General features: G+C 40.2%; 1 protein-coding gene across 2 annotated transcripts in view; it reads left to right on the plus strand.

Moving 5' to 3' along the window:
• DNAAF11 (dynein axonemal assembly factor 11) overlaps positions 1–16,633 on the plus strand; it is a 58,006-nt gene extending 41,373 nt beyond the window's left edge. For both annotated transcript variants that reach the window (XM_069465964.1, XM_069465966.1), the window contains 2 exons: positions 4,409–4,494; positions 16,456–16,633. In XM_069465964.1, coding sequence (XP_069322065.1) covers positions 4,409–4,494; positions 16,456–16,633 — 264 coding nt within the window. The remainder of the gene's footprint in view (positions 1–4,408; positions 4,495–16,455) is intronic.
• The last annotated feature ends 1,190 nt before the right edge of the window (positions 16,634–17,823 follow it).

Below are 17,823 nucleotides of genomic sequence, written 5' to 3' on the forward strand. Positions count from 1 at the left end.
ATTGTTTTAGAGGTCAAAAATAGTCAGCTATTATTGACAATTCCTGTGGTTCACCTGAAAGTATAAAGATTCAGACGGAAGTCTCTCCCTTGCATCAGTTTACTATATTTTCACACAGCTCACACAGTCTGTGTTTCTTGGGATGAATACCTTTTGTGGCTGGTGAAGCGGCTGCATACATTTTGTTAAAGTAAATATAGATCGTCTCAGTGCTGAGTGCTGCCTCAAGAGGTAATGAGACTCCAGCACGGGGTACTGTTTAAGCAAAAGCTGTAAAGCCGTCCATCAGAAAAGCCTTAGGAGGAACTTTTATATTCTGTAGAAAAGTGAACTCTGTTACTCCCTCCATGTTCACTCCCAACTTTCAATTGCATTCCTCTACGAGAGTTAAAATAATGAAACATCATTAAAATGTTAATTTGTACCTTTGTGCCGATTCCACAATTGAATTTTCAAGTAGTTGATTACATTTCTCTCTATGGACTCAGGAAACCATTAGTCTCACATTATCTAATTTATTAAACAAATTTTGGCCCTTACTACTTTTCTGTTAGCCATTTTTAAACACACTTAGTTCAAATGAACAAGGCGGTATTTGATGTTAATGAGCGTCGCTTCCTAGAGGAAGAGCACTGCAGGAACCAAAGGTCAGAACTGCAAAACCTTGGAACTCTGAACCTATAGTTTTCTGCTTTCGTAAATATCTCTTCGGAAGAGTTTTACCTGCTGTTAATATGATTGTGGGCGTTAAGATGAATTTCAATGTTAATATGAATATTGGTGTTAATATTTTTCTTACAGCTGATTTCTTAATGCTAACTTTTAAACTTAAAAGAATCTTTGAAACTAAGTGAGCTGAAAATACCTTTTAAAAATAAGAAACGAATTTAGATTCTGGTGCACAGCAAATTCCCTGTGAAGAAAAGTTCCAAATTTGAGACTCTATTTGCATTTCCATAAACATAGAGTCTTTGTCTGTGCTTATTATGTGACAGATAACAGTGTTAGAAATAGGGTGTTTTAAGACTCTAATTATGCATATGCTCCCATTCTTGTTGGTGCATTTACAATGCGAAGCAATACAAAACTTGTACTTTGGGTTTAACAGCTTTTTTTAAAGCCGATATTTTAATGAATTTTAACTAACATTGACCTCATTTAAAGTAATTAAATATTTTTAAAAGGTGCTAAGGTGTCAGTGCTCATTGGGAAGCAGATTCCGAGATGGAGATGAACAGGCAAAATATGGATTAAGGGGTGCCCCGGGGATCAATGCCTGGGGAGGGAGGGCAGAAGGGAGGAACGGGAAAAGGGAGCTGAGCTGCGTGGGATCCAAGCCCAGCAAAGGCCTCAGCCAGCGCCTCAGTAAGCTCTGTGGCTGACCTCGCTCTGTAAAGTCGGCCGAATCTGGCTCAGGGGAGACACCCTGAGACACCCCCCCCACACACACACACAGTTGATCAGAGAGATTGGATTTAGGCTCTGGGTTCTCACACTCACATGAGAGTTCCAGGTCTCAGGAATGCCAAGGAAGGAGCAGAGAGTTGCAGAACTGAACAGGCAACGTGGTCTAGGACCACAGATGAATGGGGATACCTGGGGTAGATAATGTCCTTCGCACCTGAGGAAGAATCCAGTTAGCCCATCACACAACCAACACTTGTGGGTTTGGTCATGTTCCCATCTTTCTGGCTAGGTAAATATAAATTAAAATTAATTAAAATTCAATACAATTAAGACACTAGTTTCTCAGTTACAATAACCACATTGCAAGTGCTCAGTAGCCACATGCAGCTGGTGGCTATTGTGTTGGATAGCACAGAACACTTCCATCAGAAATGTTGGGATATTTGGAAATGTTGGAATAAAATAGAATTGTAGAAAATTCTGCTGGGCAGCGCTGTTCTGCACATACTATGCAACCACATCTCTCTCTGCGGTCTTGCTGCCTCCCTGAAGCACTGCCAGCAGGGGGTGCCAGTTCTCATTACCCTCACACCCCTGGCCTCTCTCTCCTCCCCTAAAACCAAGGGGAATCTCTTCTTAATTCTATTTTTTTTAATTTACAGTTGACATTAATATGGTTCAGTAAACCATAACTGAATCAATAGCAGCTGAAAAGTATTTTCATTTCCTTAAGGATATAAGGATATAAGGAAACATTTGTATTCATCTCACCATTTCAATTAAAGAGAAGGAATAAAGACAGTTGTTTTCATATTAAAACAGTCTAAACATTCATACACTGCCACATTGACATCCAAACATATAACAACATTGGCCAGCAAAAACTTAATGGAAAACAATAAGATTATGACATTAAGTGTATTTTAAAACATAGCAAATGAAACATTTTAGAATTAGCCAACTCCAGAACAAGCCATGTTTGACAATAAAACCTGCTCTGTTGGGCAAACCTTTCCATGAGTCACCTTCTTTAATTATTCAGTAAACATTGCTTTGGTGGCTTTAGTTACTGATTCTTCCATAGTATTCTTCTAAGAGTTTTTGAAATGCAGACTGTATCTCTTTTGAAACATTTCTGAACAAACCCTTCCAGCCTTGAAATTTAATGTCTTTAGTAGTATTCATTGTTTTTTTGTTGTTGTTCTTTTTTATTTTTATTCCAGAGCCTCAGCCAAAGTCTGACCATTGCATAAGCCATTTGTGATGTCGTGATGTTAAGGGTTTTATTTTTCCCCAATTTAGTGTTCCTATATTAAAAGGATGGAGCTTAAGCAGGTCTTTCTGCATCACACATAGGCCCTCCTGTGAGTCCTATGGGAAGAGAGATGTACTTCTGTGTTCATGGTCTCCAGTGAAAGGGAGCTGGAGTAAATCATACATACATACACATGTTGCATTTTTATAAAATAGGATAGAAAATGATACAGCTGCACTATGTAAAAAACTGATCTTGCACCACCACATGATGGTGTTGTAGGAGAGGGACTGCCATCCAGGGGTGGACATCCATAAGATCACTCACCCCACCCCTGAGCTTGATGCTGCATTCCCTAAGACTGATTCATTTGTTCATTCATCATTTATTTATTAAAGCATACACATGATAAACAAGGGGCTGGGCTTTGGGGTTCTGGCCAGTGAAGCACACAACCAAGGATCCCTTGTTAAATGGAAAACAAATTGCCCCATATATTAATTTTCTAAGTCTCCAGAACGCCAATGGAAAAGTCTAGGAAAGCTTGGATAGAAGAAGGTGGCTTGGGGTTGAGGCTAAACTGGGGCTTCCAACTCCCTTTCTAGATACAGATTGTGAGTCCAGCATTCTTGCCTAAGCCAGCAGATGGGAGCTGGGTTGATGATAGGCCCTCAAAGTCCAAGCCTAGTCCTCTTCCTTAGTCAGCTGCATGGATCTGGATTACAGCTATGCAACACACCAAGTCTGAGGCAGAACAGAGAAATGGTGGCAGATGGCCCTCACCCTTCAGAGCAATGACCCTGCCCACCAGGGAGATGTGGCCAGTGAATGAGTCATTCCCCAGAGGAATGGACACCCACTCCAGGTCATTATCCTCCTTGAAAAGAAAGAGCAGAAGCCCCTGTCTTGATCACTGGACCCAGGGACAGGAGGAGAGAGTTGTAAAATTCCTTCTCTCCCCCTAGGAGCAATCCCTGTCTCATAGGAATGTTGGGAGATGGGGGCATTAAATAAAATACGTAAAATACCTGGTATTGGTAGGTGTGTGCCAAGCACGTAGTCAGGGTCTCATGAGTAGTAGCAGGTTCTCTTCTCCCTCCACTCTGATGTCTTAGGAGCTTCCTGAGGGGAGGTGCTGAATAATCTTTGCAGTATGTTTGTTGAATGGAATGTTTTATTTATTGAGACCTCAACATCCTTAGCACTGACCTTACTTAGTTTAAAGGTAGTAGAATTACAGAATTTTTCAGATCAAGAAGGAACCTTTGAGATCAAAAGCCGATTCCTTCATTTTACAGAGGAAGAAACCAGGGCCCAGTGAGCAGAGAGAACTGGGATCCAACCTTCCAGCTCCAGGCAGTTTCCACTGCAGCACGTTTCACTGGGAGCATGGCCAAGGCAGTGTTTCAGTCACACCTTCATCCCCAGCACCCTAAAAAAGTGTCTGGCATGTTGTTGGCTCTCAGATAATATTTGTTAAATACATTAATCCACCATATCTGCTTGCTTAGCCTTTGGCAATTATAGGATAGCTTGTGGCTTTGCAAGACTATTGTGAACACATACAATTTGTGATGTAACCTCTATACCACATATAAGGGCTTCAAATGTGACTCCTTTATTGAATATGTAGAGAAAACATAAAATGTTTTAGCATCTTTTGAAACGTATGTATATTATATGTATACCTTAAAGGTACGTTAGAAAGTAATACACCACTTGGTGTGTGTTGTGTTTTTATTTTAGGTAGAAGAAATAATCACAGGTGGTCGACAAACATTCAAGCCCATGAAAACTACCTTGGACAGCAGCAGAGAACAAACAAGCTCAAGGTACCACCTTCTGCTCTGTCCTTAGCTGTATTGTATTGGTCTTTTCATTGTCATTTGTGGTTAGAATGCAGCTTCCAAAATGAAGCAGTTATTTAAATGGTTAATACCATGAATGTTAATGTTTTTCCCCCAAACCTTAGACTCTTGATTTGAATAGACTCCTGATTCCTAAAAAAACAAATCTGTATACATACAGGTCCCACATCCTGTGATGAGAAGACTGATACTATCAACACCAATGGCGGCTAACACTTACTGAGTGCTTGCTTTGTGCCAGCCACTACTCTGTGTGCTTTACCCATATTCACACATTTAATCCTCACAATTTTTATGCTCAGTTTCCAGCTGGGGAAACAGGGCAGGAGAAATGTAGAAATTTAGAGTGTCTTGAAGGCCATGTAGCCTGGACATGCTGGGACAACTCTGGTGAGTCCTGCTCATACCGTTGCTCTCACTGCCTCCTTTTTATGATCCATGTGTCACTTCATAGACTCCCAGGGCACCAAGAACCCGAGCCCCCCATCACGCATCCTCTTGTCAATCTCCTGACTGTAGGCAGGGCGCAGTGGCTCACACCTGTAATCCTAGCCTTCTGGGAGGCCGAGGCGGGAGGATAGCTGAAGTTCAGGGGTTCAACACCAGCCTGAGTACAGTGAGACCCCGTCTCTAGAGACAAGAAACAAAAAAAATACACAAAACCCAGCCGGGCATTGTGGCGCACACCTGTAGTCCCAGCTACCCGGGAGACTGAGGCAGAAGGATCGCTTTTATTTTTTAAAAAAAATAGAAAAAAAAATCTCCTGACTATTGGTCATTTCTGGCTTTTGCTTAAATTCCTCTCCCAGCAGGACCGTCACCCTCTCAAGAGAATATCCATCCCATTCTCAGTATTCCCCAACATGAGGAAGCCTCTCTCTCTGCCTCCCTCTGATTCCTAAGAGAAGGTCTTAGCTTTGCCTCTGGAGACCCTTAGAGCCAAGCCCACCTCCCTTAAGCAGTGACATCCCTTAAAGTATTTTGCATAAAGCTGTCCCATTTATCAGTTCTTCTCTAGAATGAGATCCCAGTTCTTTCAACTATCCTTCTACTTCTCACAGTTTCCAGACTCTTACCATCCAGATGGTAAAATCTATTTTGAACTAAGGCAAACTATCTTTGTGATACAAATGTATGTGCTAGAATTATCATCATAAAAATACCTGAACAAGAGCTATATTGATGTATTGTATAATAAAGCAGTCAGGCATTGGTATATTCAAAGACAACTGTTGAAGTTTTGTAAAGATTTTTAAATACGAGGTTTGTTTGAACAACAGGTATGGAATTGAATTCCTACTGAAAAGTGGGCTGCTGTTTTTAACCTTGGAAATCAGCTCTCAAATTTCCCAGCTTAGTGATTTCCGTTGCAGATACAAGATTCAAGGGTATTATGACTATTATGAATATTCACAGTCATAATTAACCCACAGCAGCATCAACACATGTAAAGAGTCTGAATCTAATTTGTGAGGAATCCCAGGGATGGGAAGCCAAATCATTGCAAACAGTTTGGAGCTGGTTTTCAGACCCCAGGAAAACTATCATTACAGTGATTACACTTGAGGATTCAAGATGTCTTAGCACAATTCTTCATAGGAGTCCCTCCTGTGGTATGTTTGTGAAGCCTTTGGTTTTCATTTTGATTACTGAGATATGATCATCCCACAACCACACTTAAAATGTCTGTGTCAAGGTTTGTGGTGCTTCTTAATCCTTCACAAACTTCATTGTGCATGTTATCTCAGCCTCTGGCCGGGCAACCCCATTAGCCAAACAGCTGCCCAGCAAAACTGCACCTAGGACAGAAGTCAGACAGAGTTGTTGGGTTCAGGGAAAGAAGGACAGCAGATGCAGCAGCAGTATGTTAGGAGGGCTGCAGGAGGCCCCTTGACCCTCTCTTGGCTGGAGTGTCCCCTTTCTCATGCTGTGGAGACAGCAAATGGAGGGGAAGAGCAGATGGGATAGGGGTTAGTTTGTCAGGACAGGAAGGTAACACTAAGTGACTTCCTGTGGTTGCATGTCATGAAGGGATTTGTTGAGTGCTGACTCCATGCTGCACAGTGATATGCACTGTATCTGTCTTTTATCTTCAGAAATAACACTGCAAGCTAAATGCTATTATTTCTCACTTAACTAAGATTGAGAGGTCACATTTTCCCACATTGATAAGTAATGGAACCAGGATTATAAAACTTAGGGCTTGCCTTCTTACTCTCTTCATGGACAGAGATCTTTATTTAAAAATGATTAAAACTATTAAATTTTTTATGGTTAGTGCTTTTTTGTCTTGTTCTAGAAGTTCTTTCCTACCCTGAGGTCATGAAGATAGCCCTTTATGTTATAAGGCTTTATAGTTTTGCCTTTCACATTTAAGTATAATTGGATGGAAAATCAAATCTATCAGGAATTGGTATTTGTTTAAGTTATGACAATTTAATTTTTTCCAATATGGGCACCTTATTCTCCCCGTGTCTCTTATTAAAAAGTTTATCTTTTCTGCATTGGTCACCAAGACCACCTCTGCATAGGTCAGGTGTCTGTATCTGTGTGAGTCTCTTTCTAGACTCTATTCTGTTCCACTTTCTTAATTTCTATAGTTTTACGAGTCTTTGTAACTGGTAGGAAGTCCTCTCGCCTTATTCTTGAAGAGTGAGTTGGCTATTCTTGGCCCTTTGTACTTCCATGTATATTTTAGAATCAACTTGGCAAGTTTTATATGCACATAAACATATACAACATGCCTGTATTGGAATTTTATTTACAATCTTATTAGCCATATAGATCAACTTAGGGAGAAGAATCCCTATAGTATCAGCAACTCTTTCAGCTTTTTTGGATGTCTCTTTGTAAACTTTTATAATTTTTCCATAAGTGTGCCCATTATGGAAAACTTATTAATAAGTGTATTCATTTTTTGGTGTGAGATGTTTTTGATGCTATCATAAATGCATTATTTTATTTTTTTCTCTGTTGCTAATATACAGATTTGTAATTTACTTTTTTATTGTAGTAAACTACACCTTACATCAAATTGACCATTTTGACCATTTAAAAGCGTACAAATCCATGGCTTTTAGTATATTTACAGTGTTGTGCAACCATCACCACTATGTAATTCACTTTAGTGTTTGATTTCATACCCAGTGACTCCACTAATCTCTCTTATTATTTTATTAATTTACCTGTGGGTTATTTCAGTATATCTTTTCTGTATATCCACAAAGAATGATAGCTTTGTTTCTTCCTGGTTCTTATTCCCTTTATTTCTTTTTCATGCCTTCCTACAACATAGGGAAAGGCTCCAATATAAAGTTGAAGAGAGTAGTAATGGCAGGCATCTTTGTCTTATTGCCAATCCCAGAGCAAATGCTTTCCGCCTTTTGCTATTAAATCTGAGACATTTATTTAAACATAGCGATTGTAGTGGTTTTATAATTCATGCTTTCGTATTCCAATATCTGAAGGTTTTATGTTTCTATTTGTGTTGTTAATTCTGCTGGTTCTCTTGCAAAATGCCCCTTTTCCTTGAGCGCTTGTTTATTTTTTACTGTGACCTGCTCCACGTAGAAAGTTCTCTTGGTGACCTTGCATTGACCTAGTTCTCTCCCCTTTCTTGCCTGTAGTGCTCAGAATAACCGTAGAATGTGCTGGGAATGGAACATTTTGAAGTAAGGGGGAGCTGGCCAGGACAGCCCGTGCTGCTCTCTGGGATCCCTCAGCTTCAGTGCAAGCGGGGCACATGCAAGGGAGACTTCGTTCACCCCCAGGGCAACTTTCCTGAGCTTGGGGGACCAGCTCCCAGTGAACCCTAGGCTCCTGTTGTCCTTTGCTGCCTGTCCATAAGTGATAAACCTGCTTTATGCAACTTGTTGGGGGGGGGGTTCTGTTTTACTGGACTCAGACAAGTCGGTAACCAGCATAGTGAACTTGCTTCTCACTTTATTGCTTTGGAAAAATAGTTTGGGGGCTTCTCAGAGGCTGGGGAGGCACTTGGCCAGAGAACATTGGCATATGCTTCAGGGAAGAACACTGCCAATTTGGAACCACTTTCATCTAAATTCAGGATTGAGGATTTTTAACCAGCAGCTGCTGTCAACTTTCCAGCTTGTGGTTACAACTCGGCCTTCCTCTGCCCCACTGAGGCAGCTTTCCTCAAATTCCCCAGGAGCGGGGGAGGGGGGTTTACTGCTCATTCGCTCTTAATGCAAGAGAAGCTGTTTGGCACTGTACCCTTGTTATGGAGAGGGTGTCCTATTAGACTGCCCACCTGGCATGCTCAGGGCTTTGACCTCTGTCCTCAGACTTTATAAGATCAGCTAGACCAAAGCACAACTTCAAGGGCTACCAAATGCCCTCAGGGCAAAGGTGGCTTCAGGGCTCTGTTTCTCCTTCAGGGTTCCTGCCTTCACTGAATTCCCATCTTACAGTTCCTTATGATCTTATTAGCTCTTTCATGATCTCAAGAAAGTTTTCAGTGGAAGGTGGGAGTCTTTGGTCCAAATATGCTAGCCCACCATATAACCAGAAAAAAGTTCTTTCTTTATGTTCTTTAATAGAAGGAATGAATCTCTGATGTGTTTTACACTTAGTAATTGACTTTAGACATATTCTTCTTTCATGCTTCCTTCTGTGGTAATAAATCTGCTCACTTTGTCTCCCAGCTATTCTTGCTAGACTCCGGAGGTTCTGGTTCTGATAGTCAGATGGTAAAACCAGTGATGGACATCTGTCCTGCAGGCCTCTGACATCCAGGCAGGAAACAGCAGGGGAGAAGAGCCTCTTTGTTTCGGGGATTAATGTGATCTTCAAGTGCCCCAGGCTTAGCTGCTCCCTGTTTATTACCCCAGAGATCCATGAGTAATTAAAGTCCTCTACTGCAAATTAGTCCATTCCTCACAACATCTGAAGTAGGTGAGTGCAGTAACTATATACTGGCTAAGTTCATGGTTTATTAGTAAGATCCAGAAATTATGGCCTAAGATATATTCCTGGAAGTGAGATAGGCTGTTTTTCCTCAAAGTCAAGGAAAATATAATAGATGAATTTAAATATTTCCTTAATTATGACGCCAATATCATAGCTTTTAAACAAGAACGTAGTAATTAAAAAGTAGAGCTTCAATTAATAATGACTGTAATGTAGGCCCTTAAACTTCCATGAACTATAATGTCCCCTCCCTTTGTATTAGAAAACATTTTCCAAACTGAAAACTGCCATGTCACAACTGGTCCAATTTATCATTAAGCTGTATAAAGATTCACATTAGTTTATGGGATTCCTGGTTCTCAGGCAAATGTTGGCATTCTTTTCCCTCCATTTGATTATGGGCACGAGCCATGTCTTACTCACTTTTAAATTCCCAGCACTGATACAGCACTGGGCACCTAAAAGATGGGTACTGAAAAGCATGCTTAATTAAATAGCTGACTCCTACCCTTATCCTGGTACATAATGACTTATACTACTCTTTTACTGCATTTACTGAATGCCTGCTGTGTTTCTGGCACATTCTATGCCCTTTATGTGTATGAACTCATTTGATCTTGACAACAGCCCTATGTTCGTTGTCATCATCCTGATTTTAAAGACGAGGCCATTGAGGCACAAAGTGGCTGAGTAACTCACAAGAACAACAGCCTAGGGGGTAGGAGCTGGGATCTTGCAGGCTACCCTGGATGCCCTACTTCTTCCTGTCAGTACTAAACTTTGTTTCTTGATTATAAAGAAATAAATGAGATGAAAGAGGGCCTAACATGTTGTGGGTTCACCGTGTTATGACACAATTGATTTCAATATTTGTGCTGACTTGGAGAATTTTTAAAATTTTTTTCTTTATTTCAAAATATTAAGGGGGTGCAAATGTTTTTGTTACATGGATACCTTATATAATGCTTAAGTCAGGGCTCTTTTGTGTGCCTGTTACCAGAATATAGTGTTCATTGTACCCAACAGGTAAGTTTTTGTCCCTCAACCCTCTGCCCTCCCCATTTCTTGATTTCCAATGTCCTTTACATCTCTTTGTGCCTATGTGTGCTCATTGTTTAGTTCCCAATTATTAGAAAGTTCATGTGGTGTTTGTTTTTCCATTTCTGACATACTTCCCTTAGAATAATGGTCTCCAGTTCCACCTAAGTTGCTGCAAAAGACATTATTTCATTCCCTTTTATGGCTGAGTAGTACTCCATGGGGTGTGTGTGTGTGTGTGTGTGTGTGTATCTCACATTTTCTTTATACACTCATGAATTGATGGGCACTTAGGCTGAGTCCACATCTTTGCAATTGTGAATTGTGCTATGATAAACATTTAAGCACTGGTAGCTTTTTGATAAAAATATTTCTTTTTCTTTGGGTAGATACCCAGTAGTGGGATTGCTGGGTCAAATGGTAGGTCTACATTTATTTCTTTGAGGAATCTCCATACTGTTTTTCATAGAAGCTGTACTAATTTGCAGTCCCACCAACAGTATATAAGTATTCCTTTCTCTCTGCATCCATGTCAACATATATTTTTTTTTCTGAATTTTTAATAATGGCCATTCTGACAGGGTGGTATCTTATTGTGGTTTTGATTTGCATTTCCCTGAAGATTGGTGATGTTGAGCATTTTTTCATATGTTTGTTAGCTATTTGTCTATCTTTTTTTGAAAAACTTCTGCAGGTACAAAAAAATGAAATACCTAGGAATATACTTAACCAAGGAGGTGAAATATCTCTACAAGGAGAACTACAAAACACTGATGAAAGAAATCATAGATAACATAAAAAAATGGAAAACATTTCATGCTCATGGATTAATATAATGGACATCGTTACAATGTCCATACTGACAAATGTGATTTATAGATTGAACACAATCTTCAATCAAAATACCAATGTCATATTTCACAGATCTAGAAAAAATAATTCTAAGTTTCATTTGGAACCAAAAGAAAGCCTGAATAGACAAAACAATCTTAAGCAAAGAGAATGAATCTGGAGGCATCACATTACCTGACTTCAAATTATACTGTAAGGCTGTAATAACCAGAACAGCATGGTCCTGGTATAAAAATAGAAACATAGACCAATGGAACAGAATAGAGAACCCAGAAATAAAACTGTACACCTACAACCAACTGATCTTTGACAAAGCAGACAAAAACATACAGTGGGGAAAGGAAGCCTTATTTAATAAATGGTGCTGGGAAAACTGAATAGCCACATGCAGAATGAAACAGGACCCCTATCTCTCACCATATACAAAAAATAATTCAAGATGGATAAAGGAGTTAAATGTAAGGCATGAAACCATAAATCTTCTAGAAGAAAACATAGGAAAAACTCTTCTAGACATCGGCCTAGGCAAAGAATTTATAACTAAGGCCCCAAAGGCAAATACAGCAATAATAAAAATAAATAAATGGAAGAAAAACCACCTAACAGATACAATGAACACGGTTGTGGTGATGGGCACATTTATAGCCTTGACTCAAGCCTGGCAACAAAAACATTTGTATCCCCTTAATATTTTGAAGTTTAAAAAATGGGACTTAATTAAATTAAAAAGCTTCTGCACAGCAAAGGAAATAATCAACAGAGTAAATAAGCAACCTACAGAATGTGAGAAAGTATTCACAAACTACACGTCTGAGAAAGGGCTAATATCCAGAATCTACAAATAACTCAAACAAATCAGCAAAAAAAAAAAAAAACAAATAACCCCATTAAAAAGTGGGCAAAAGATTTGGAGAACTTTTTTGACGGATTTAATCTTATGTCCCAGATGCCAAGGATAGTAAACCCATCATCTGTGCTGTGTATGGTACTTGATTTTCTATGAGTAACAGTACGTGTCATGTTAATGCCGCAGACACGGATTCAGTTCCCACCCCTGCCTGTGTTTATCTGCAGGACCTTGCTGGCTGCTCCTCTTGTTCTCCCCCTGGGTCATAAGGTGGTGGTAATGAGATTGTCTGAGGATTCAATGACACAAGTAAAGGGCTTAGCACAGGGCTCAGCAAAGGACAGGGTCCCCAAGATGACCCCAAGTTCAGTGATTTATTAGAAGGACTCACAGGACTCAGCATATAGTCATATGCGTGGCTACGATTTATTACAGCAAAAGGACACAGAGCAAAATCAGCAATGGGGCCACATCCAGAGAAAACCAGGGCAAGCTTCAGAGTCCTCTCCCTGTGGAATCACACAAGACACACTTAATTCTTCCAGTAATGAGTTGCAACAACACATTTGAAATGTTGCAGTTTGGGGAAGCTCATTAGAGACTCACTGCTCAGGCTTTTTATTAGGGGCTGGTAGACACCCTCTGCCCAGCATGTACCAAAGTTCTGCACTCCCAGAAAGAGAACATAAACCATGTTGATTGCACACATTTCTGGTCACAGCATGCCACCCTCTTTTTTTTTTTTTTAGTTTTTTTTTTTTTTTATTTCAGCATATTACAGGGGTATGTCCATCCCTAAGACTGTGTGCATGAAGCTATAAGAATTTAGAAGAAAATGTTATAAAAACTCTTACAGACATTGACCTAGGGAAACAATTTATGAAGAAGACCCCAAAGGCAATCACAGCAACAACAAAAATAAATAAACGGGACCTGATCAAATTAAAAAGCTTCTGCACAGCCAAGGAAACTATCATGAGAACAGACAACCTACAGAATGGGAGAAAATATTCACATGCTACACCTCCAATAAAGGGCTGATAACTAGAATCTATATAGAACTCAGGAAAATCATCAAGAAAAAAATCAAGCAACCCTATCAAAAGGTGGGCAAAGGACATGAACAGAAACTTTTCAAAAGAAGATAGACTAATAGCCAACAAACATATGAAAAAAATGCTCAACATCTCTAATCATCAGGGAAATGCAAATCAAAACCACAATGAGATATCACTTAACTCCAGTGAAAATGGCCTTTATCAAAAAGTCCCCAAACAATAAATGTTGGTGCGGATGCAGAGACATAGGAACACCCTCATTGTTTAGGAAACATTTCATGTAGATACAGGGAAGGATTTACCCGCCAACACCCAGACTTACAGGCGGGCCTTTCTAAAAAGTGTCATCTCTGGCCTGCTCTTGCTGTTGTCTCTTTTCTGCACAGTACACCTCCAACCTTGTGAGGATTGTTCTTTCCTGTGCAGTGATGATAAGCACAGAATTCACAGAAGCTGTGAATCTCTGTCCCTTTAAAGGCAGAGGGGTCAGTGAATGCCGCTGCACGGAGGCATCTGAGAGGAAGGTGTGTTCAGGTCCTGACCACAGCACCATTCATTTATCCGCAGCCTTGGCTTCCCTTTTTCTGTTCATCCACATCCTTTAACATCCTGCAGGGCATTGCCCACCTCTTTCTGCACTTCAGAGAATGTACAAGTCACTTTGAATTCCCTCTTCCTCCTGTGGCATACATGGTTTATTTATAGTGTGCAATCTGGGTCTTCCGACTATCCTATTTTATTATATATTCTTTGTATAATTTGTATTTTTCTTCACAGTTCTATGTGTATTAGTTGAAATACTGAGAGGAATTAAAAACTCAAATGGGCCAGGTGCAGTGGCTCAAGCCTGTAATCCTAGCACTCTGGGAGGCCGAGGTGGGCGGATCATTTGAGCTCAGGAGTTCGAGACCAGCCTGAGCAAGAGCGAGACCCCATCTCTACTAAAAATGGAAAGACATTATATGGACAACTAAAAATATAATAGAAAAAATATACCCAAAGGAAAAAAGGTCATTCTGTAACAAAGACACATGTACCCGAATGTTTATAGCAGCACAATTCACAATAGCAAAGATGTGGAAACAACCCAAATGCCCATCAATACATGATTGAATTAGTAAGCTGTGGTATATGTATACCATGGAATATTACTCAGCTATAAGGAATAATGAAGATACGACATCTCTATGGTTCTCCTGGAGAGAGTTGGAACCCATTATATTAAGTGAAGTATCCCAAGAATGGAAAAACAAGCATCACATGTACTCACCAGAAAATTGGTTTCCCTGATCATCACCTAAATACACATATGAGAACGACACCAATCGGATATCAGACTGAGGGGGGGGTGGGGGAGGGGATGGGGGTATGCCTACACAATGAGTGCATTGTGCACCGTTTGGGGAATGGTCACACTTGAAGGTGCTGACTCGGGAAGGGGGGGTGGGGAAGGGAGGGACATATACCTACATGACGGGTGCAACGCGCACTATCTGGGGAACAGACACGCCTGGAGCTCTGACTTGGGGGGAAAGGCGGTACATGGGCAACGTATGTAACCTGCAATTCTGTATCCCCCATAACAATAAGATGAAATAAAAAAAAAAAAGCAGCAGTTCTACAACAATCAACAGGTAGTTACTGTAACCTCAGAAATTAGACCATCTCCTTTTTAAATTAAAATAAAGAGTTTTAAAATATAAAAAAAAAAAAGAAAAAGAAAAAAATAGCCGGGCATGGTGGCGCATGCCTGTAGTCCCAGCTACTCGGGAGGCTGAGGCAGGAGGATTGCTTGGGCTCAGGATTTTGAGGTTGCTGTGAGCGAGGCTGATGCCATGGCACTCTAGCCTGGGCAACAGAGTGAGACTCTGTCTCCAAAAAAAATAAATAAATAAATAGAAAAAATAAATAAAATAAATAAATAAATAAAAACTCAAATGCCTTCAAGGGCTGAGCAGATTATAGAAATGAGGGGGAAGGATTGCAAGGACAGTAGAAAGCTTCCACTTCCAAAAGAAAATGGAACCTTCCTCCCCCAACAAAAAGTGTCTGCTGGATGAATTTAGTTTGAGGACATCAGTTTGTAATTTCTGGATTATATTTATTGTGAATTTTTTTTTAGATCAGAGATTATTTCTTATATAATTTTGTTATTTCCCTCGTAGAACAATAATATATTTTCACTTATTCTACAAGTATGTGTGCAGTACAGCTGTATGCCAAGTATACAAGAGGAAAAAGACAAAATCTTTGTCTCAAAGATGTCAGTCTCATTGGAAAACAGACCAATAATGAGACAATTATATGACAGTATAAATTCTATGTTAAAGAACAGCACTGCACTATTAGATATTACCAGGAACCTGTCTATTTGCACAGACCATGGAATCCGTGGTGCCTACATAGCACCTGGAATGTAGTAGGCATTTAACATAAATCTGCGGAATGAATAAATCAAAGAATGAATGATGTAGTAATTTCAAAATAACTTGACTGATTATCAAAATCACTTGGTGGTGGGGGGAGGAACATTACAAAACTATAGATTATGGGGCCAAACTCCAGACCTATTGAATCAAAATGCCAGGAATGCAGCTCAGAGACCTGCGTTATCTGCAGAGTTTTCTACATGACCACGACATTGGGAGGATTGGCCAACGGAGGTTCCTCCTTTTTCTGTTTTATTCGTGCTATTGCTGAGAACTGGGTGCGGGCAGTAGGTGCAGGTTCTTGTGTAGGACAAGTTGGCGGGCTAAGCTTTGCTGTGTTGTGCAGGGGTATAAATGCCCCTGCCAAACCCTGACCTGGTGGACTGTTGAATTAGCAGGGTCCAGAAGCCTGATGAGCTGCATTCAGGAGAGATTCTGTTACTGATCCTGGCTGTGAGGCTTTGCCTGCTGTATTGTTTCAATTATAGAAAGAAAAAAAAATTCTTAGGTAAGCAGAGTTTCCCGGGTGACCTCTCCTCCGTCTGCCTGTGCATTATTAGCGCAGTCCAATAGCAATTTTTTCCTTCACAGGACAGAATCTTGCTTCTATAAGGCTCTAAGTGACTTGAAGCTAGGGACATTCTCTTGTTTTTATCTCTGTGCTCCAGGGATATCACTTGCCAATGTTTGCTGAATAAATGAATGAGTTGAATCTATTTGAAATTTCAAATGATGTGATATCAATTTCTCTTTGTCTTTTTTGTTGTTATAGAAGCAAACGCATTGAAAAACTAGAAGTGGATCCCAGCAAGCATTCATTCCCTGATGTGACTAACATTGTGCAGGAGAAAAAACACACACCCAGAAGACTGGGATCTGAACCCAAAATTACACCCAGTGAGGAAGACCCAGACTTTGAAGATAACCCTGAAGTGCCTCCGTTGATTTGAAACATCAGGCTGCCTTGTCATTGGCTGTGACCCACCAGGTCCAGTTTTTGTTGGTGCAGAGACGGGATGCATGTTATTTATGGGGAAGCACAGAGTTATTCCTCATTATTACTACTCCAGTGTTTTAACTTTTATTTTGTATAGTAATATTCTTAAAGTAGTTTAAAATTAAAGTGTATGCCTTAAATGATATAACTCATGATTTGTCTATAACAAAGGGTTGGTGTTGAAAAGGTTCAGTAAGATCATAGAACTGTTGCATAAAACATTGGTTATAAATCACAGCACTGCCTGCTTATGCACAGATTAAGTCACAGATAAAAGGACTGATTATTAAATTTGTGCTTAAGCAAATTGGTCAAGCTCACAAGTTAAAACTGTAATTTCAGACCCAAATGGAATGCTTTAATACGATTTCAAACAGCATTTCAATTTCTCTTCTCACGGTGCATCTGCCTTCCCTGGTGGCATGGTATAATGGCAAGAACATGAGTTTTGAAATTAGACACCCTATATTTGGATTCCAGCTCAATCACTTTGTAAAGACCTTCCGCAAGTCCTTAATTCTCTGAGCCTTAGTGGTTTCACCTATAATCTGGTAAGAATACTTATCTCATAGGTTTGTCTCCAGTTAAACTGTATAAAGCTCCTCATACGTCAGACACATTCAGAGCCTCCCTCTGCTCCCCTTTCCTCCTTTCCTCCTCCTCCCTTCCTCCCCTTCCCTTCCTCCTTCCCCTTCCTCCTTCCTCCCCCCTCCATTCCTCTCTCTCCCTTGCTGTCTTTCTCTTCCTCTCTCTCCCTTCCCCCTCCCTCTCTCCTCCCCCCTTCCTCTCTCTCCCTTTCTCCCCTCCTCTTTCTTTTCTTCTCTTCTCCTCTTTACTTCCTTCCTCCTCATCCTACTCTTCCTCCACTTCCTTCTTTACCTTTTTGATATTTTTACCTCTTCTTTATCTGCAATATTATGAATTCAGGATTCCACATACATGGTAGGAAAAATTATTGTTACTCTGGTCACGATATACCAGCATTTAAATCAAGTTTCCCCAAATATTCATTCAACAAATACTTATTGAACAACTATTGAGTGCTGGCAACCACTGTGTTCATCGGGGATTCAGTAGTAGCAAAGCAGCCAAATGTACACACATGTGCTGTGTCAGGTGGGGACAAGGGCTGTGAAGGGGAGT

Source organism: Eulemur rufifrons, chromosome 3 (assembly GCF_041146395.1).
Source record: "Eulemur rufifrons isolate Redbay chromosome 3, OSU_ERuf_1, whole genome shotgun sequence".
Taxonomy (NCBI): domain Eukaryota; kingdom Metazoa; phylum Chordata; class Mammalia; order Primates; family Lemuridae; genus Eulemur; species Eulemur rufifrons.